The sequence below is a fragment of the Rhinopithecus bieti genome, unplaced genomic scaffold, assembly GCF_001698545.2.
Source record: "Rhinopithecus bieti isolate Rb0 unplaced genomic scaffold, ASM169854v2 scaffold_25987, whole genome shotgun sequence".
Taxonomy (NCBI): Eukaryota; Metazoa; Chordata; class Mammalia; order Primates; family Cercopithecidae; genus Rhinopithecus; species Rhinopithecus bieti.
In genome coordinates, this window is record NW_016812078.1 from 544,796 (window position 1) to 566,654 (window position 21,859).

At 43.0% G+C, this 21,859-nt stretch overlaps 1 protein-coding gene across 1 annotated transcript in view; it reads left to right on the plus strand.

Moving 5' to 3' along the window:
• Positions 1–21,859, plus strand: part of PRKCH (protein kinase C eta) — a 242,256-nt gene that overhangs the window by 174,284 nt on the left and 46,113 nt on the right. The window contains exon 10 of the mRNA XM_017895546.1: positions 3,320–3,474. Coding sequence (XP_017751035.1) covers positions 3,320–3,474 — 155 coding nt within the window. The remainder of the gene's footprint in view (positions 1–3,319; positions 3,475–21,859) is intronic.

The window sequence follows — 21,859 nt, forward strand, 5'->3', positions numbered from 1 at the left end:
TTTCACCACATTGGCCAGGCTGGTTTTGAACTTCTGACCTCAAGTGATCCACCCGCCTCAGCCTCCCAAAGTGCTTCGATTACAGGCATGAGCCACCGTGCCCGGCCTGCATCTTCTTTTCTAAACACTAGAGATTTTTTGTCATTTATCTCCTTCTCTTCAAAAGTAATCTTGGAGAAATTGCTGCCAAATCTTTCCCTCTCTGCAGCAAACATTTTTAAATGGAGTGAACAGAAGTGCAGGTCAACAGAGGGTTTCCTCACAGCAAAAACATTTTGCTTGTTGATAAACATATCTTTGTTTTTATGCCTGGTGACATTATTTGAGGTCTTTGATAGGATGGACCAGTACTCTGCATTAAGTTGTTGTCGTGTCTCAGCTGGCCTATGTCTCCTGTCTGCTTCAAGAGTTGCTCATAGCCTGAGGGCTGTGAATTACACCCTGTGTTCCAGGTGGTGCCAGACAGGAGGTTAGAAATGAGACTCTGAATGAAAAGAAACAGGTACAGCAGAACCCATCTTTCCAGAATTCTAAAGCTTATGGTCCCTCACTGTGTAGCAGAGGTGAATCTGCCAGAGTCTGTGCATTATCTGAGAATCTGCCTCCAGGGTTGTGGATGGGGCTGGGCTAAAGCAAGACTAGAGGGCAGGATTTTCTCCCCCCAGATCTGGAATTTAGCCCACAGTCTGGCTTTTAGACTTTAGGCTTTCGATGCCTACTGCCTTAAAACTCTTGCCAAGTGTGCCACTTATAGCAGCCTAAGGAATGGCCACTTCCCCACTGACCCAGTTCCAGTAGCCAGGTGTTCAGAGCAATTGGAATTCATGTGACTGCCACTCAGATCCATGAGGAAGATGAACAGGCTGGTTAATGAAAACATGTTAAGAATGACCTCCTTGCCCAGAGATGGTTCAGGGTGGCTTTTCACCTTAGTTTTCCTCAGGCCGTCTGTGGCCATCCCTCCAAATGGACAGACACAGCATTGGCATAAAAACTTACTATGCAGATGCAGCTTTTTGGGATGTTTCCTGTGTGTGTATATCCCCTGCCCACCCCATTGCTAACCTGCTAATTCCACCTTAATCCTTCCCATTTAGAAAATACAGGACAGCCATTGCTCATCAAAGCTTGTCCCACCCAATTCTGCCTCTCCCCTTGTCAGTCACCCTCAAATGAAGGCCAGCAGCTTAGTCAGATGGCTTGCTGTATTTACATAGTTTGCCTGTTGGCTTACATTGGCCAACCTGAAGAGTTGTATTGGTGGTGGTGGTTTTTGTTTTGTGAATCTTGCCATTCCTTCTTCACTATTAAATTCTTGCTTCACTTTTAGCAGAAAGAAGTGTTTAATAAATTCAGAGGATTTTTTTTCCTTCTAATTAAAGCGTTAGTTAAAATAGGGCATATGAGGTCATAAGCCGTGCTTCCTTCTGATAGGGATCTGTGTGGTTACACCAGGGATGCAGTGGGAGCTGAGCAGGAGCACGCACCATGCTCTGCCCATTGTTCAGCTGTGAATGTGTGGAAACACCCTGTGCAAAGCCGGTGGCACTTAAAACCACACATAAAGACAGGTTCAAGGCTGGGTGTGGTGGCTCACGCCTGTAATCCCAGCACTTGGGGAGGTTGAGGTGGGAGTATTGCTTGAGCTCAGGGGTTTGAGTCCAGCCTGGGCAATGTAGTGAGACCCCATCTCTACTAAAAATCAAAAAAATGAGCCGGGCGTGGTGGCACATGCCTGTAGTCCCAACTACTCAAGAAGCTGAGGTGGGAGGATTGCTTGAGTCCTGGAAGTCAAGGCTGCAGTGAGCCAAGATCGCGCCACTGCACTTCGGCTTGGGTGAAAGAATAAGACCCTGTCTCCCCTCAAAATAAAGATGGGTTATGCGTATCCACATCCTTTGGTAAAATACCAATTTCCTCACAAAATAATCTCCAGTCCCACAAAATGGTAGCACGGGTCCCAAGTCAATGGCACTCATCCTGTGGGCCTTAGCTCACGTTTCACTTGCTCAGAGACATTGTCTGACCCCCAGGCAGGTGACCAGATGTCACACTTCCTCTACTTTTCCTTCACAGGATTTACCAGAATTTGTCGATTTGCTTGTGTCACTTTTTTTTTTTTTTTTTTTTTGGAGTAATGTGTTTCTCACACCAAACTCTGTATGGGGAGAGGCTATGTCTGCTCTACTCTCTGTTGGATCTCGCATCTGAACTCAGCACCAGCTAATTAGGAATTTCATAAATGTCACAGAAAGGAGTGAGGAAACCCATTGATCTTAGAGGTGCTTGAAGCAAAACGTTTTACACTTAGATAAATCTTGGATCACTTTTTAAATGAGACCTACACATTTCTTTCATGAAGCAGTCAAGATTTCCATAGCACTTTATTCACACCACTTGCATAGTACTTAGTACACTCCATAGTGACTTTTATTTTAAGAGTCCACTTTACCTCCTAGGTTGAGAGTCACTTAAAGGGGAGATGGCATCTCACTGATTTCTACATTCCCACTCTTGACTCAGTCTTTTGAAGGACTGAGTGGTATTTCCAATGTGGATGCTACCATGAGGCTGTCATTTGACCTTTTTTTTTTTTTTTTTGGAGGAAGGAGTCTTACTCCTGTCACCCAGGTGGGAGTGCCGTGGCACAACCACAGCTCATTGCAGCCTTTATTTCCCAGGCTCAGGTGATCCTCCTGCCTAATTTTTTTTTTTTTTTTTTCCTACAGACAAGGTCTCGCCATGTGGCCCAGGGTGGCCTTGAACCCCTGGGCTCAAGGAATCCACCCACATAGGCCTCCCAAATTGCTAGGATTACAGGCATGAGCCACTGTACCCGGCCTCCACTTCTGTTTGGCTGGCTTGTCTAAAAGGGTGTTCTTTTTCTGTGATTGTTCTCTGCCCACTTGTGAGAACTAGAGCACCTACTAGGTGTCCTTTACTTTGGATAATTAACCCCGTGTGTTCCAGATTAAAGGCATATACCTTTCGATTTATGTTCTCTCTCCAGGTACATGACCTTTAAGGAACAGAGCTGGAACTCGAATCAAAGGTTTCTGATGCCTTCTGTACTTTTCATTTCATGTAGCAATTCAAGGCTGTGTGGAACTAACTACAGGATATCCAGGTGCTGCTCTGCCCCAGGGATCTAATCCCACCAGACCTGTTGCACTGCACTCTGACCCATGGTCAGGATGTTTCCTGGAATACATCCACTTGACAGTTCCTCTCTGTGCCACAGCCCTGGGCAATATGATGCTGATGGAGCTCTAGGTTAATTGCTACACCACATTGGGCCCTCTCTTGTGTTTGTATCCAGGATCGTCTGTTTTTTGTGATGGAGTTTGTGAATGGGGGTGACTTGATGTTCCACATTCAGAAGTCTCGTCGTTTTGATGAAGCACGAGCTCGCTTCTATGCTGCAGAAATCATTTCGGCTCTCATGTTCCTCCATGATAAAGGAATCATCTATAGGTGAGTTTTGGTTCCTGCCCTCTCTTCTAATTCGCTGCCTCCCCCACTCTCCTGGCATGATCCATCCTTCCACTTCTCATGATGATCAGTTGAAACCTTTTTTGGAATTCACAGAAGTTTTGTTTTTGTTTTGTTTTGTTTTGAGGCAGGGTCTCACTCCGTAGCCTGAGCTGGAGTGCAGTGGCACAATCATGGTTCACTGCAGCCTTGACCTCCTGGGCTCAAGCAGTCCTCCCATCTTGGCCTCCCAAGTAGATAGCTGGGACTACAGGCACGCACCACTACACCTGGCTAATTTTTAATTTTTTTGTAGAGACAGAGGTCTTGCTATGTTGCCCAGGCCTCACAAAGGTTCCAAGGATCCATTAGGATAAATGAATGACAGTAATAAACACTGCCTCCAAACTAAAATTTGCCCCACTTGGTATTCATAAAATAGGCCCGAGAAGCTCAGAAGAGACTATTTATTCATCAGTTGGTTCAGCCAGGGTTTGCTAAGGACCTGTCGTAGCCAAGCCCTGCAAGATGCTAAACACAGCGTTGTTCTCTTTTTTTTCATTTTAACATTTGAAGTGAATCCCTTAACCATGATTCTATTCCATTTTAAGAATCCACACCTTAACTAAAGGGTGTGGCTAACCTGCTCTAAGTTGCTATAAGAAGAATCACAGTCATGTGGAGCATGGCTCACCAGTCAGGAACTAGGTGAGCCGCTCGTGAGCAGTGCCCTGCATGATAATATCTTCCGTGTGTAGCCCCCTCCCAAATATTATTTGATTCTCCATTTTGTGACACACAATCTTTTGATCATAATATACTATACTTTGAATGGGCTCCAAATCTGCTTGATGTTGTTAAGTCTCAGAATTCAACAGATATCAAATGTAACTTTAGTCAGAGAGAAGGTCAGAGACAGTGAGAAATGTAATAGTGAATGTTAGACAATTTTTATTCTTAAATTTTCCTGGTTTTTTTTTCTGCTGTCAGTGTCCTCCTATTCTTTAAATCATATAACCTAATTGCCACATATGCTCTTTTTTTCTTTTTTATTGTTTTATTTATTTTCTTTTTTTTTTTAAGACAGGGTCTTGCAATGTTGGCTAGGTCAGTCTTGAACTCCTGGCCTCAAGCAGTCCTCCCACCTTGGCCTCCTAAAGTGCTAGGATTATAGGTGTGAGCCACCGCACCTGGCTCACATAAACTCTTTTTCTCTTAAGATGCAATTGTTGCTTTCCTTAGAGAAAAATTTTCATATATGAGGGGCATGAATGCCAAAGTAAAGGATTTCCTGATTGAAATTTGCTATTTATTAACCTTGTTAAATGCAGTTCCTTTCATAAACTCATGATAGTATTGACATCATCATTAAATTATAAGAGCTTTAAAAACAGTGAATATTCTTAAATACTGTGGGAGTCAAAACAGGAAGGGAACAAGTAGTAAATCTTGTAGAGAGAATGCAGTAGGACTGGTGGATGATGCTGGAGTGAAGTGGGAAGGCAAGCACTGCATAGCAGGCATGGCAGGCACCACAGAGGCACTTCCTCTAATTCATTCTCAGTGCAGATCCCCCAGACCTCAACTCCATACAGTGCATTTATCACAGCCTCATGGCACGGTGCAGGAGGGAAGAAGGTGCAGAGCTGGGAACCAACCTGGATAAGGGCAGTCGGAGCCACCTGTTTGAACGCAGTCCAGGATTTCTGCTCGTTCTTAGGTCACGGGGCTGCTGCAGGTTGATTAGGCAGCCTGTTTTGAGCTTTCTTGACCAGGCTGTGGAGATTAGATCACAGCATTTTTTCCCCACTCTCCACTTTCTTCCCAGTGTATGATTTGTGGAGGTTGCTGGTATGATCTCTAATGGGGAAAGGAGCTAAGCGTCCTCCTTGTGCTATCAGACTCTGGGCAGTGAGTTCCATTTTTGTTCTCCTCTCTGCGGCTAATCCAGCCATCTCCACTCCACTTGCCCCAAAGAGAGACGTTTCCACATGTAGTTTAAAAACTACATGTAAGTAATGACTCCCCTACTTGGCAGGGACTTCTTTTGCAGATCAAAATAATATTAACAACAAGACCTAAACTGAACACTTGGGCTGGGTGTGGTGACTCACACCTCTAATCCCAGCACTTTGGAACGCTGAGCGGGGAGGATCGCTTGAGGCCGGAAGTTTGAGGTCAGCCGGGGCAACATAAGGAGACCCCTATCTCTATTAAAAAAAAAAAAAATACATATACATATGTATTAAACAAATTAGCCAGGCATGGTGGCAAGCACCTGTGGTCGTTCATAGCTGCTTGGGAGGCTGAGGTGGGAGAATTGCTTGAGCCCAGGAGGTTGAGGCTGCAGTGCGCTGTAATTGTGCCATTGCATTCCAGCCTGGGTGAACAGAGTGAGACCCTGTGTGTCAATCAATCAGTAAATCAATAAAACGAACACTTGTTACAGGAGCAGCACTTCCCTTGCATTCCTCTGTTAATTCTTCTAACAATATTATTTTATAACAATAATAGTATCCGCATTGTTCAGATGAATAGTTAGGTCTTCCAAAGACTTCATCACCAGACTGGTAACTGGTAGTGAAGTCAGAATGCAAACCATCGTTCTAACCACTGGGCTACACTGTCTCCTCAGGGGAGACTTGAGGATTTAGAGTACCACTACAGAGTGGTACTCAGCTTCTTAGTCCTTTTTGGTGATAGGACCACTTCAGTTCCTGAAAATAAGGTAGAGTGGGCAAAAGCAATTCAGTCTTATCTCAAGTTTTCTTGAATCCTCAGAAGCTTTGAGTTGGGCCGAGCAGCAAGCTTGCTTTCCTGCATTGGATGTTACTGCCCCTCAGTCTACTTGTCTCATTTGTCTCAAAATATGGTGGGTAGACACTGTAACTTGATGTGGTTTCTGGTGAAGCAGTGTCAGCCCCCGTCTTGACAAATTTTATTTCAATTCATGGTATCTGGGGTTCAATTCTGAGAATTGATTTTAATTTACTTTTGGACTGGAATCCCATGTTCAGGCTCTAACTGATATGGTTGACTTTGAAGGGAACACATTTAATTAGAATAGATTCAAATGCTATTTTTATCCCGTGGATTTATTTCACAGGATAATTTAATTCCATTCAGTATACTGGCTGGGAACACAGTCTTAAGGATAAGTCTTTGAAAGCCAAGTCCTTGGAATTCACACACAGTAAAGGGCACATTTAGGTCACAGAGGGTGTGGATTTGATACAAGAGCCCAGTAAGAAACCTGGGAGTATCAGACAGCCTCGTTTATCATGCATGTCCCAGAAAGCCCTTTATCAGAGCTAAAAAATAATCTCCTCAGAAGATGCCTCTGACCTATCCAAATAGAGCTGTTGTTTGTCTGTTTGGGTTCTTTGAGGGAGGGGAGGGAGAGAGGTGTTTATTTTCCAGCAAATAAAAGATGATACCATGTGCAAGTCACTGTTAAAGAAGGCTTCAGAAGGTAGTACCTTAGGCTCCTCTGACATGAATTTCTTCTTTAGCTGCCTGTGCCTGCGCAAGAGGACACAGGCCAGTAATGTTTGCACGCGTTCTGACTTGTGTTCTGACCCGGATTCTCTGATGTTTTCACTTGTATCTTGTGGAGGAACAGAAGCCCAGTTCCTGGGAGACTCAGCAAGGGAAGGGCCTGCCCCTCTGCCTTTGGTTGGAGGGTCTGGAACCTGCTGTGGCCCAGAAACCAAGAAGAGTAGGCTGGGAAGGAAGCAGTCACCAAGTCAGTTCTCCCAAGGGGAAAAAAAGACTATTCATTCTTTTGTCCTGGGCTTCTTGGCCAATTGGGAGGCCAGACAGCGCTCATGAATAATTTACTCATGGTGTTGACTTTTTTCCAGAGTCAAGCCCTACAGAAAAGTTAGGGAAACAAAGGGGCATGCATCCCATTGACCAAACGTCTTTCAGCGTGTTTCATCAACTGTATTAAAGGGAAACTCAGCTGTCATTGACATTTCAACCCCAAACTCCTGAAGCCAACCAGCACACATTTGATTTGCTGTTTTTGACGAAGTGTGGAATACTGTATCTGAAATATGTTGGGTGAGGAATAGTTTATAGAAGGGCAGTTTAAATTTCACTTCCTCCTCACCATGTTACACTTGGGCACACAGCACTTTCCAGCACAGGCTTTTCAACTCATGAGTCTGACTGCTTTGTGCCTTATGCAGTTGTTGGCATGCTGGGTGCGTGGTAATTAGTGTTTACCCCAAAAGCTCCAAATGCTTCCCGTGGTATTTCGCCATCCCATTTTGCAGATGTGGCCCACAGAGGAAGCTTTTGCCCCACAGAGGCTGACTGCCAACCCTGACATGCTGTGTTCTACTCCCATGATTACGTGGCACATTAACTTTTCAACTTTGAACTGCTGATTTCTCCTCAAATTGAGAGAAAAATGTCTACTTACTTTGACTCTTTTAAAAATTCAGAATTTGGGAAGAGTAACAATCTCATTCCCAAGATTAAGCCCTGTTAAGCTAGTCTCTGAACATAGTTGAGGTATCAGTGAATATGCCAATTGCCAACATCATCTAGCTCTTGTTTCTCAAAGTTCATGAGGGTCCACAGGTGCCTCTCTGACTCTGGATAACTCAGCTGGGCGTAGCCTTGCTTGGCAAGTGGCCTTGTCTGTGAGCATCACTTCCTGGTCTAAGAATTCACAAGTGATCTGTTCCCAAATGAATTTGTGTGTTGGGGCCAGGCACAGTGGCCTATGCCTGTAGTCCCAGCACTTTGTGAGGCCAAGGTGGGCAGATCTGCTGAGTCTAGGAGTTCAAGACCAGCCTGAGCAACATGAGGAGACCCTGTCTCTATAAAAAAATACAAAAATTAGGTGGGCAAGGTGGTGCACACCTGTGTAGTCCCAGCTACTCGGGAGGCTGAGATGGGAGGATCACTTGAGCCCAGGAGGTGTAGGTTGCAGTGAGCTGAAATTGCGCCACTGCACTCCAGCCTGGGTGTCAGAGTGAGACCCTGTCTCAAAAAAACAAACAAACAAAACAAAAAATTGTGGCCAGTGATGGATTTTACATTTATGAGTTACTGTGCACTCTCCCTCTCTCTCTCTCTCTCTCTGCAGTTCTTCCCCTCTGGAAACCTGTGGCAGTCTCTCTCTGATTCCCACCTCCTGGGGCCTCTCTTACTCCTCAGTATTTCTTATCAGCAGACTTTGAGTCCCCCAGATGTCTTTCATTTGAGCCTGGAATTTTGGGCTCTTACTGTCACCTCACCTCTGTTGGAATTCAGTTCTGTATTTATATTCATTCTACTCATTCCAGTGAGAAAAATCTTTTTAGATAAAGATGAAAGTAAAATTTAACAACTCTGTTTTCCCTTTGTCATCTGCTAACGTTATTCCTTCTGCTGCAAGAAGTAGGTCTCTTCTCTGTTGATCTGCATACTGCAGAGACTGCTACAAATTGTCATTTGTCGTTTGTATAGTCCTTGTTTATTCAGTACATGCCAGCCATGGGAATGCTCAGCGTGTTAGTCACTTTCACATCAGACTTTGGCTGTGAGCCGTCACCTGGGACTGATACTGGCTCTTTGAGTTTTTTAGTCATGTGCTTGTCTCCTCTCTTACTTAGCTTGTCATGCCTTGCTGTGCCATGATGGCCTCATTCAGTGACTGCTCTTCAACTCTCACCAGAAAGTGACCACCATTCCTGACTCCCAAGATCCTTCTTCAAGGATATGATGGAGAGCTGAGAGCTTTCCAGCTGATTAGAGTAGCTCAGCGTTTCCCTCAAATGGAGTCTTCCCTTTTCCCATAGTGAAACTCACTGGTCACTGTTCTGCGCCCTTGCACGGCCTCTGGAGATCTTTTAACAAGTATTTGTTGAGCGTCAACCCTCTGCCAAGGATACGGATGTACTGATGAGCAAAAACAAAAATACTCGCCGGTGGAGGGTATGATCCAGTGAGGGAGAAAGATGTCAATCAAATGATTATACCAATAAAAAGTAGCAACCATGACCAGTGCTATGAAGAGGAGAAATATAATGCAATGAATGAGAACCTAGAATAGGGTGATTCTACCCAGTTAGGGAAAAATGGAAGATTTTTATAAGGAAGTGACTCTTGAGCTGAGGTCACAGTAAAGAGGGAAGGAAGGAGCATTTGAGACAGAAGAAACAGCAAACGCAGATAGATGCCCAGTAACAGGAAGGAGTGTGGCAAGGTCAGGGGTTTTTAGAGCAGGCCAGCCTGACTGGAGTCTAGGAAGCCTATCTTACCTCACTTGGCATTTTATTATCCTACAGTGTTCAGTCAGCTGATCACTTCAAGATTTTATTAGACACTCCTTGTAAATAATTTATTTGAAGGTTAGGTAAGGCCGGTCATGTTACCAGTCCCTGGAGGAGCCGTCTATTTACAGTGAGTTCCCTGTGTCTAGGTCTGTGCATTTATACTCAACAATGGGTTTATAAAATATTAGAGCCAGAGGAGACCTCAAAGGTTGCTAAGGGCCAAGTTCTCTTTTACAGATGAGGGACTTCAGGTCTGAAACGTCCAAAAATCGTTTCTCATAGTGGATATTCTCTTCAGATGACTCATCTGCTGTTTGCTCTCCATCTCGAAGAAAACAAAACTATGGCTAGAAAATTTTGTTTCAGTCTTCAACTTAGAGCTGACATGAAGAGTGAATCAAGACATTTTGAGGCATTCAACCCTGTTTACTCCATTGCAGTGAGGAAAATCCAGTCAAGATCAGAACATATTTCCTGAGCTGCCACTTAGTGCCAGATGTTGCATTAGGAGGTGTAGATACAAGATGAGTAGATGCGATGTCTGCCCTTTGAGGCACTTTCTGTGGGGTAAGAGAGATAGCCATTAATAAGTCATGGCAGCTGGGTTCCATAATTGGAGTTTGCCCAGGGTATTTTAGGAGCAGAGAGAATGGCCACTTGCCTTAAGATGGATGTTCAGGCAAACTTCCTGGAGGAGGTGAGGCCTGAGCTGAGTGTGAAGAGTTAAAAGTTAAACAAAGATAAGGAGGGTTTTTAGGTAGGGGAGCAAGTTTGAGCAAAGCAGAGAAGTGTGGTGAATGTGTAGTTAAAATGGAAAACAGCAGGAAGTTTGATAGACCCTGAAGTTTGAGGCATGGGAAAAGGGAAGGCTAGAAGAGGCAGCAGAAATGAAGTGTTAAGCACTTACTCTTCTTGAGATGTTTGAATTCTGGGTCACTTAGGACCTGGCTCCATTGCCTATCACAGAAAACATAAAAATGACAGTGGCATAAGCCAGATAAACAGTGCTCTCTCATGTGAAAAGTCTGAAGGTAGGTAGTCCAACCCCGCCATGGAAGCTCCATGGATTCCTTTTGCAGCCCACATTTCTGTGCTTTCTGTTCTGCTGAAGACAGGGTCACCTCCTTGTCTAAATGGTTGCTGAAGAACTAGGAATCATCTCTCTATTCCAATTCCATGTAGTAAGAAGGGCCAGAGAGCATTCCTCCTAACTGAGTCAGCTCCCTTTAAGGGGCCTCCTGGAATTCCACACAGCACTGACCATGGAATTGGCCAGAATTTGATCATATGGCTGCATCTAGCTCCAGTGAAGACCAGGAAATACAGTATTACAGGTGGCCATGTTCCAGCTAAAAATCAGCATTCCATTATTAAGAAGCGAGAGAATCATTATTTGATAGAAAACTTGCCGTGTCAGACACAAATTCCATGCCAGGGAGTCTGGGCTTTATGGAGCAGGTAACCGTTGAAGAATTCTCAGCAAGTTTTATGACATGAGTGGGCTTATATTTTACATTTATGTGCGGGCAGGGGGCATGGCATGTGTGGACATACGCATGGTAAGTAGCAGCCAGGTTGCAGGGGAGAGGTTCATTTTGAGGTAGTTTCTGTGTTCCAAGTAACAAGATAATGAGGACCTGAACTAAGACAGTGATGGTACGGCTGATGAGAAAGGCATAAGAGATAATAGCAAGTAAAGCTGATAGGACTTAGTATTTGGGTGGATTCAGGGTAAAAAAGAAACCGGAAATCATTTCCAGGTGTTTAGCTAGAAGGTGGAGTGGATGGCAGTACCATTAGCTAGGAGAGATCATGTGCCTGGGAAGAAGTCTAGGCAAAAGAGGAAGAAATTTTAGAAAGGTTGAATGACAGCTACCTGAGGCATTCTCCAGTGGAGATGCTCCGTGGGCAGGGGGACAGGAGTCTGAAGCTCAGTGAAGAGGATGGGCTGAAATTAAATATTTGTAAGTCATCAGGACATAGCTGTTAGTTGAGACCACGAGACTGGATGAGATCACCCAATAGGAGTCTCTTAAATGGAACAGTGCGAGTGAAGGACAGAACCCTGGGGAACCAGACTCCATTAGAAATCTGCCTAAATTTGGCTCCAGGGTTATAGAAACAATTGGTATGTTCATCATTTAGAGTGAATATCCCCAAAGTGCCAGTCTATAAAAAATATAATTCCATAAAAGTGTAGAAAAAGATCACTTACTTTAAAGTACGTGTGTGATGCTGCATATATTCTTCCTACTGAAAGAATGCTGGACATGGTGTTCAGAAGCCCTGCATGCTAGACCCAGCTCTGGTCCTGGGGATGTGGACAGGTTGCTGAATGCCCCTAGCCCTTTGGGCCATCTGTACAGTAGAGGTGCCATTGACACAGCTTCCCAGCAGGGTCCTTGTAAAACTCAAATCAGATGGAAGTGCAAATGCAAATGCTTTTCGGAACATGCCGTGTCAATGTAAGAGGTTATCTTTGCATATGTGCTGTCACCTGATTTGGGATTTCTTGGTATCCATAGGCATAGGCAGCAATTATCCTCAAGACACTGCCTGAGCAACAGGTAATTCTTCATAGAAATTGGAGTTTTAGCTTGTAAAAATCAACCTTTTGAAGACTAGTCTCTGTAGTAAACTAACTCTGGTCATGCTTTTCTTTGAAACGAAATCATTTTCTCTGTATTTCCACAATATTTTGAAATGGCAAGTGATTGATATACTTACCACGTACTTACCGTAAACCCTTGAGATAATTTTTTTAGGAAGTCCTAGGGCATATGTGACAGTTTGTACAACCTGAAGACTAGACTCTGGCATTTTGTTTCAATTTCAACAGTTTCTAATGTTTAGGGGAAGCAGTTGACCTCATTTTGAGTTTACGCCTTCTGGTATTAAAGCAGATGTTTGATGGTTAATTTGAGAGGACATTCAAGAACTTTTTCAGACCATTAGTGGGGTGAACACCCTGAGGGTGTAATCCCAGTAATGCAGTTTCTCAAAGGACCCAACTTTATAAAAGATAGAAATTTAAGCCCTGGGACACCTTGATCATTTTTCTGTACTTCATATATTAAACCAGAATGCTCATCCTGGTTTGGCATTATCAGGGTTTGGCCTTTTCATCAGTGAAGGCTGTGGCTATTTGGAACTAATTGATAAATGTGTTAGTGGCTTTCACCAGCTAATGAAACCAGGCCACCAGTTTTGCTCTTCTTCCCACCAAATTGACCAAGCAACCAATTGCTTCATTATAATTACAGACAATCTTGGATTTATTTGCTGAGCAAGAAAAATACAGTCATTTAATCTTTATATATTAAGTGAACACAACCATTTGTGAAAAGTAATTGAATTGTACAGTTAAACAAATGTTTATGAAAAGTCTACCCAACGCAAAGCTTTGTCAGGCTCTCAGGGAGTAAAAGAAAAATAAAGGCAGGTCCTGCCCTCGAGCTTGGGGTGTTTGTTCTTTCTGTTAACAAATAATTTTTTTTGTTGTTGGGCACTCGCTGTGTTCCAGACACTGCTGTGAGCTCTGGAAAAATACAGGAAATAAGACAGACAAAACCCCCTCCTCTCAGGGAGCTTAACTTCTAGCACAAGTAGTTGGACAAAATATAGAAAGAAGACAAAAGTAGGACAAAAGAAGAAAATACATTGAATGTTAGGGTGATTCAGCATATGGATAAAAGCTTGGTAAGAGCAATATAAAATTCAGGAACAAAGATTTACTGTTTGACATAGAGATTTTTAAAAGCTTCTCTGATAAGGGACATTTGAGCAGATGAACAAAGACCTAAGGATGGGAGGAGACAGCTCCATGTGAATATCTGGGAGAAGAGCGTTCTAGGCCGAGTCCTTGGAGGGAGAGTGTGCAGGGGGATCAAGGAGCAGCAGAGAAACCAGTGGGCTGGAGCAGATGAATTCGGGTGTCATGGGGGTCGAGGGCCCAAACCTTTTTTTTTCCTGTCTACAATACAGAATGCTAACCACAGTGTTGAGCATTTGTCCTGTAAGGATAAACTCCTCTGTTCAATTGTAGCTTCTGTATGACAACTGTATCCTTATTTTACAGACAAAGGTAAGTGACATTATCCTATATTTGAGGCTCTGGGAAGTGAAAGGACTTGTTCAAGGTAACACAGTATGTGGTGGAATCTACAGTGCCACTCTGTGATATCCTTTTGAATCCATGTAGGTGCTGTGTGCCCTTACCCATCAGGCCTTTCCCCACGCATTTTCCTGTGCTTAGAATGCTGCCCCATCTCTTTGCCAAGCTTCCAGCTACTAATCCTTGCAGTCTCAGCTTAGTCATCACCTCCTCTGAGAAGCCTTTCCTGGACTCCCCTACCCTCCCGATTCCATCTAGGTTAGGTGCCCCCTCTGCTCCATGGCATCCTGTGGAACCCTTCCCTTAGTGCTTTCCATAGGCTGTTCCCCTCAGCACGTGGGCTTATGAGGGCAGGGACTGTGACTGTCCAAGCCCACCCCCTAGGACAATGACAGGAGTGTTAGATGTTCTTAGGTGTTCATGGAATTGACCAACGCCTCAAAGTCTATGCTTTTTCTATTTTAAGATGACAGGTTAGGACTGAGAGTATATTATGATTGCTACCATTTATTGAGCACCTACTATGAGCCAGGCTCTGTTCTGAGCTCTCTGCGTTAACCCACCTGCTCCTCATGACAGCGCTATGACATGACACTCAGCTTGGGGAGAGCTGCCCATTGATTGTCTTATTCTGGCCCAAACCCATGATTTTCTCAGAACTCAGAGCAGTCTTTTTTAAATAAAGCCTTCTGAAAAGTTTCTCTGATTGATTGAAAAGCATGTTTGCACATCTGTAGTAGTGATGCATTTGCATCCTCATACATATTTATTTGAATCCATCTTTGATTCTTTCCTTAGAACAGATTCCTGGAAAGGCACACACATTAACGACTTTTAGAGCTGGCATTGTGGATAAGAGCTGGGGCTTCTGAGTAGAATGGACCTTGGTGTTTCCAGTCTTGGTTCTGCCACTTCTCAGTTGTGGGATCTTGATCAGGTTACTTTACCTCTCTAAGCCTCAGTTTCTTCAATGGTAAAATGGAAGTCCTGGAAATACTCACCTGAGAGTAGTTGTTAGAATTAAGTTTGTGGTGTGGAGGTGCATGTAAAGCCTTTAGCCCAGGGCCTGGTATATAGTACATGCTCAGTGATGTCCACTTTTAAAGCATTCTGTCTGCTACCACTTTTGGAAAAAGCATCAAACACATGTTCCAGTGATGGGTATTGGTGCTGTCTTTCTAGTTCCCCTCATAGATCTTAAGTGCACAATTGGATACATTTTGACATATGTACACATTGTGTAATCCATACTCCAAATACTATACAGAACATTTCTGTCATCCTAGAAAGTTTCTTAGTGCCCCTTGCAGTTAGTCCCCAAGCACCCCCATAGGCACCCAGTGATTCTGTGTTGATATTGTAGACTGTGGATATCCACACTGAAGCTATTGAACTATTGAGTGTCTTGAAAGTAGAATTGCTTCTCAGGAGTGTCCTTTTCAGTATAAGAGGATGGGTTCTTTAAACTGACTACATGAGTGTAATGGCAGTTGTGATCAGAAGAGACTACCCAAAGAAAGACTTCATCCCATCAGTCAGTTTTACTTTCTGTAGAGAAAAATAATTACAGGACGATAAATACCAAGCACATCAACAGTGGTTGTCTGAGGTAATATAGGTGATTTTTATTTTCTTTCTGATGGTTTTCAAATGTTCTGTATTGAACAAATGTTGTCTTTTTATCATTAAAAAAAGCTATCTTATTTGTTTGTTTGTTTGTTTGTTTATTTATTTATTTATTTATTTAGAGATGGAGTCTCACTCTGTCACCCAGGCTGGAGTATAGTGGCTTGATCTCAGCTCACTGCAACCTCTCCTCCTGGGCTCAAGCAATTCTCCTGCCTCAGCCTCCCAAGTGCCTGGGATTGCAGGTGTGCACCACCACACTCGGCTAAGTTTTGTATTTTTAGTAGAGACAGGGTTTCACCATGTTGGCCAGGCTAGTCTTAAACTCCTGACCTCAAGTGATCCCCTACCTGGGCTTCACAAAGTGCTGGGGTTACAGGCGTGAGCCACTGCACCTGGGCGAAAATGCTATTTTAGAAGTGATCTCATGTGATGCTATGTTTTTCAACATGATGTCAGACATTGGTAACCTGCTGTTTTATCAGTTAAGTTCTGTCAAGCCCCAACCTCATGCTGTGACCACTGCTTGTCTGTGAAACCCAGTTCTATGGAAGTTACAAAGTCATTGTCTTAGTCTACTCAGGCTGCCATAATAAATACCACAGACTGGATTCCTTGAACAGAAATGTATTTCTCACAGCTCTGGAGACTGGAAATTCCAAGATCTGGGTGCTGGCCCATTTGGTTCCTCATGAGGGCTCTCTTCCTGGCTTTTAGGTGGCTGCCATCTTGCTGTGTTCTCATGTGGTGAGGGGATGGAGAGAGCACAAGCTTTCTGGTGTCTCTTCTTATAAGGTCACAAATTCCATCATGAGACCTCACCTTTGTGGCCTCATCTAGTCCCAGTTATTTCCCAAAGGCCCTACCTCCAAATACGATCACATTAGAGCTTGGCTTCAACATATGAATTCTGACAGGACACAAAACATTCAATCCATCACAGTCATTCATTCATACACGTGTTCAGTGTTTTCTGTTACATTAAGCAATGTGTTTTGAAGCTATTTGGTTTGATAGTGCAAAATCTACCCGGAAATGATTTCAGCCCTCAGGAAAACCGCTCCTGCTACAGTGGAACACACAGTAGACGGGCACGAGAGAAGAGCCACAGATTAGACCGAGGCGTTGGCATGCGTTTGGCTCATTAAGCCATGCATGTTAGTCTTGGAGCTCTATTTTGAGGTGTGTGGAGACCAAATCCTTCTCCTAGATCCCCGTACTTAAGCCTGGCAGGAAGAAAAGCTGAGTGCACTGTGGTTTTAGAGTGTACCTTTTGATAATAAATAGTTTGCAGCATGTCCTTGAAAGGGGATTTTTTTTTCCTTTGTCTTGCAAATGTCAAATTGTACTTTTCTGTAAACTTCCTACGTAGAAATGTAAAGTGGTACAAGTGCCCTGTTGCTCTTTGGTGAAAATGCTCCCACGTGATGAATTTCTCAGTTGAGTTGCAAAGACAAGTTAGTGAAACCTGACAGGCAAACTACCCCACACCCTGGAGAACAGTGTCCTGGGGGGTGTCTGGTTTGCTAGATGTGTGGCTGGTGCAGCAATGGGAAGGTGGCGGTTTGACTGCCTGGCCTCTCACATCTCGCTCCTCCGTTTTTACTGCTCCTCTGACCTCTGGAGTAGCCATGTAAGCCTGCGCTTTCGTGTACAGAGTTGCTGCTCTACCCCGCTCTTGGCATTTGCATCAAAATTTACTGTGTTCCACTGACAAAATTCTAGAATCTTGAAGTTGGAATGGAGTTCAAAGTTGTATACCCCTCTTCTTTCAAAGCGTGAATATCTAACATCTGCCGTGCAGTCTTTTTTTTTTTTTCTGTACTTAAATGCCTGTGGGCAAAGAGGAACTTACTTCCTCCACTTTCAGGGATCTACGACTTTCGGAAATTTTGCCTTTCTGTTGACTCAAACAGTGTTTCCCGGTAGCTTCAGTTCACTGGTTCTGGACCACCTATAAGGGGTAGACTTAAAAAATATAACTCTCTTACAAGAAAGCTGTGGAGATATATGAAGTCAGTCTGGGTCTCCCAATCTGGTTTACCTGTCAACGAAGGAAATACTATTAGCCTGATAGTTGCTCATTCTGGCTGTTTCTTCAGTATTACTGTTTTCTCAGTAATCCATAAACCATCCATGTTATGCATTCTAGATACTTGGGTCAGTATCCAGTTGACTTGTCACATTCTTCTCTTATGAAATCAGAACTCTCTGAACTAGCAGTTGGCTAACTGAACTGAGTTATGTTATTATAGCTCGTGTTACTTTTTGGATAAGAGTTGGTCTTCTTTTTGAGACAGGGTCTCCCTCTGTTGCCCAGGCTGGAGTGCAGTGGTGCAATCACAGCTCACTGCAGCCTGGATCTCCTGGACTCAAACCATCTTCCCACCTCAGCCCCCCAAGAATCTGGGACTACAAGTGCGTGCCAGCACACCCAGCTAATTTTTGTAATATTTTTAGAGATGGGGTCTCACTGTGTTGCCCAGGCTGGTCTGGAACTCCTGGGCTCAAGCACCCCTCCAACAGTGGCCTTCTAAAGTACTGGGATTGCAGCGTGAGCCACCATGCATGTCCTTGGTCTTTAATTGGATATCGTTGATGCTGACTGTAGAGTAGCAAGCATGGTAGAAAGTTAATTGGTGTGGTGATCTCAAAAAAGGGTATTTAAAGTTCCCTGTTGTGAGGATCTCAGGAATTTAATCCCTGCATCTATCTGAGAGTATAGCTTCAGCCTCTACATGCACATGAAAATAAAGAAGGTAGTCATAAATCCCAGAACTAAGGATCTCTGCACACAGCCCACTCTGCAAAGTGGATATTTTCCTCTCAGGTCAATCTGTGACTTGCCCAAGGGTGAATTACCCAAGATGAAGCACAGGGTGGGAATGGGGGAGACAAGGGGATCACTTTTGGATATGTCAAAGTAGAGGTACCTCTGGAACTCCTTCAAATGGTCCATCTCAAAGTTGTAAATACCCAGCTAATGTTTAAGATTGTGGCCACAGACTCAGGTTGATTGCATGGGAATAGCGTGAAAATGAGACAGTATTGGCTTACAGTTAAGAACAAGGCTTTGAAGTCAAGCTTAGATTTAAAACTTACCCCTACAGTGTACTATAATTCTGTGATATTGTACAAACTCTTTAATTCTCTAAGTCTCAGTTTCTTCATCTACATGAGGATGACAGTACTATCCATTCCATGGGGTTACTGTGAAAATTAATTCATGTGGCTTGCTTATTCCAGTGTCTGACATCAGTGAATCCTCCATGTACATTATCAGTTGTTAAGAAGAAGAGTGATCCAGGGGAGGAAATTAAACAATGAATTTACTTGAAAGACAGATTCCATAAGGAAATTGTTGAATAAATTATGGTTATACCCATACTGTGGAATATTTTGCGACAATTAAAAGAAAGAATACATTAGATCTACGTATATTGACCTGGATGGTTTGTCCCTGATAGACAAATAAATGAAAAAAAGAAAGAGGGGTGTGTGCTTATTTTAATCCCATTAAAAGTAGTAGCAAAAGCCATCTGAACATAGACAGGTACATGGGGAAAGTTGTAGAACAGAAACAAAAGTTTGAGATGGGTTGAGTGGTTATTAATTTTTCATTATGTATCTTATATTGTCTGATTGTGGTGAGAATGTGTTAACTTTTTTGAGGATAAAATTTTTAAAAGGAAATAAGCCAAAGGACTGAGTGGTGGATCGTGGAAGAAGAGAAATCAGTCAGCGAGGTGTGAGAGGCAGTAGATGGAGAGGGAAGAGACGTATACAGGACAGTACAGCATTAAACACCAAGCGTCTCATATGTTTCCTCATTTGTCATGGCTACATAAGGGCTTATGTCTTGAGCTCTTCTTGTTCGTTTCGTTTGTTATCCCTCAATTTCTGGCACAGGGCATGACAATATTTCTCTCTTCTTGTCTTCATTTCTGTTTTATTTCTAGCAACTGAGCCAACATTTGTCTGCAGGAATTCATGGTGGGGAGATAAATGATAAGAAGATGGGTGGAAACACAGTATCATTTATTGACTAAAGAGCAATGTCACTTTAATTTAATTGTAAAATGTAAATTAATGCATATACATAAAAAGGACTTAGCTGTTCTAAAATGATTACAGTGAATGCTACATCCTCTTCATACCCTTGTCCTGAGCCTCTCAATTCCTCTTCCTTGAGACATGTCCTTACATGTCCTTCCAGAAGTGGTCTATGCATATGCAAGCTCTGCATTTGAATGTCTCCTGTTGAAAAACAAATGGTGGTATATTATCTACTTGAAGAACAGAGATTTTTTTCCTAAGTCTTTGGAGAGATGAAATCTAAACCCTTTAAAAGAAGGTAATAGGTAGGCAATCTTTTCTTTTTTTCTTTTTTCTTTTCTTTTTTTTTTTTTTTTTTTTTTTTTTGAGATGGAGTCTCACTCTGTCACTCAGGCTGGAGTGCAATGGCATGGTCTTCACTCACTGCAACCTCCGCCTCCTGGGTTCAAGTGATTCTACCTCAGCCTCCTGAGTAGCTGGGACTACAGACACATGCCACCACACCCGGCTAACTTTTGTATTTTTAGTAGAGATGGGTTTCACTATGTTGGCCAGGGTGGTCTCCAACTCCTGACCTTGTGATTTGCATGCCTCAGTCTTCCAAAGTGCTGGAATTACAGACATGAGCCACCATGCCCAGCCAATCTTTTCTTTTATCAGAAGGGTCTGTGGGTGAGAGTTCAAGTCCTGTAAATAATTCTGCTATCTCTTGTTGGAGAAACTGCTAGTTTTTCAGATCATGCAACAGTCTTATAAATGTTTATTGCAGTTACAAGCTACAAAGATTTTTTCCAGTACTACTGCTCCAGGTAGAGCAGTTGCACCAGTCATTATTTATAACTGGATTAAAGAGTAGCAGCACATACTTCTACCATGGTTATAGAGTGCCTTCTGTTGTGCAGAGTAGAGTGCTTATTCACCAGGGAGTTCTCAAACACCTTTCTCTATAGGCGCTGTCCCAAATACTGTCAAGAGAGAAAAAATTAAAAATGAGCTCCTGCCCTCTAAGAACAGGTGGGAGCAGCCCCAAATCTTGCAAATGAAGCAAGAGGGGATATTCAGTCTTTAATCCAAGCAGCTAGAAGCTTGCCTCTCCCAAGTTCACCCAGTGAGGATTTTAACACTCCTTTGACAAAGAAATGGGGCCGAGCAGCAGAGGAAGGCAGGTGATACCGAGTCATGAAATTCACCCTTTCGAGCCCTTCCTGGGGGATCTGTGGCTCTTAGGTTGATTCTTGAAGGAAAGGGATGAATGAAGCAGAGGAAGGGAAGCAGGCTATTTATTTATTTATTTATTTATTTATTTATTTATTTTTATTTTTTTATTTTTTGACTCTTACACAGAAGATGGAAATTGAGAAAATACACTGTGGCAGTGAATAAAACTTACAAAACTGAGTGGAAAATTTTTACAAAAGCAAACCCAAAAATCTGATTTACTGTGGGGCTGTCATTTTATTGCTGCACAAGGAGCAGGGTAGATACTATTTTGGCCTAAAGAACACTGAAATTTTGTTTTCTCATTTGGAAACAGACAGGTTCAAACTCGTCAGAAGCCATAACTGAGTTTCCTTGTGACTGATTTGTATGTGTGTTAGTGGTTTTTTTTTTTTTTCCCTGTAAGAATCTGGTTGAGTAATTCAGAAGGTTAAAAAACAACAAAACAGAAATAAGTGAGAAAAGTTAACTGAGGTCTGCCACATATGCCGGGAAGGTGCCCACAGACTGGCAGAATCTGTGAAGTCTTTGTCTGTTTCTGCCTATGCAAATACTAAGCCACGCTCAACAGAGCTTGAGCGTTGTATCTGTTCAACTGCCATTTAAGAAATAGGACTCTGTTCTCGACAGCTTATTCCTTGGGGTTTCAGAATGTAAAATATGAAGTGTGTATAATCACAGGCCAGGTTCCCAGCATTTCTCGGCATTTCAGCTTTGGCAGCAGGAATGGGAAAAACTGAAGGTTTTATGGCCAGGAAGGCTGAGTGTAATCTTTGTTCTGTGGCGCTAGGAAAGGAAGTGAGTCTGTTACAAAGTGCTTTACCTCTGAAGCATGGCTCAGGGGCAGCTGTGCTTTGTGCCATATATTCTGTTTTCATAAAAAGGAGGAGGTAGAGTCGAGGGCTTACCATGGCAGAGTATTTTCACAATATCTCACTTGATATATCATCCAGGGAAAGTGACCTGTGTTATACTTTGTGTTTTAAGATTTAACTCTAGAATCAAAAACTTACCAGAGAAGCTCAAGATACTTTACTTTGCAAGAATTAATTCTCAGTATAAAAACTCATCAGAGTTCAAGATAAGAAGAATTCAATAAATA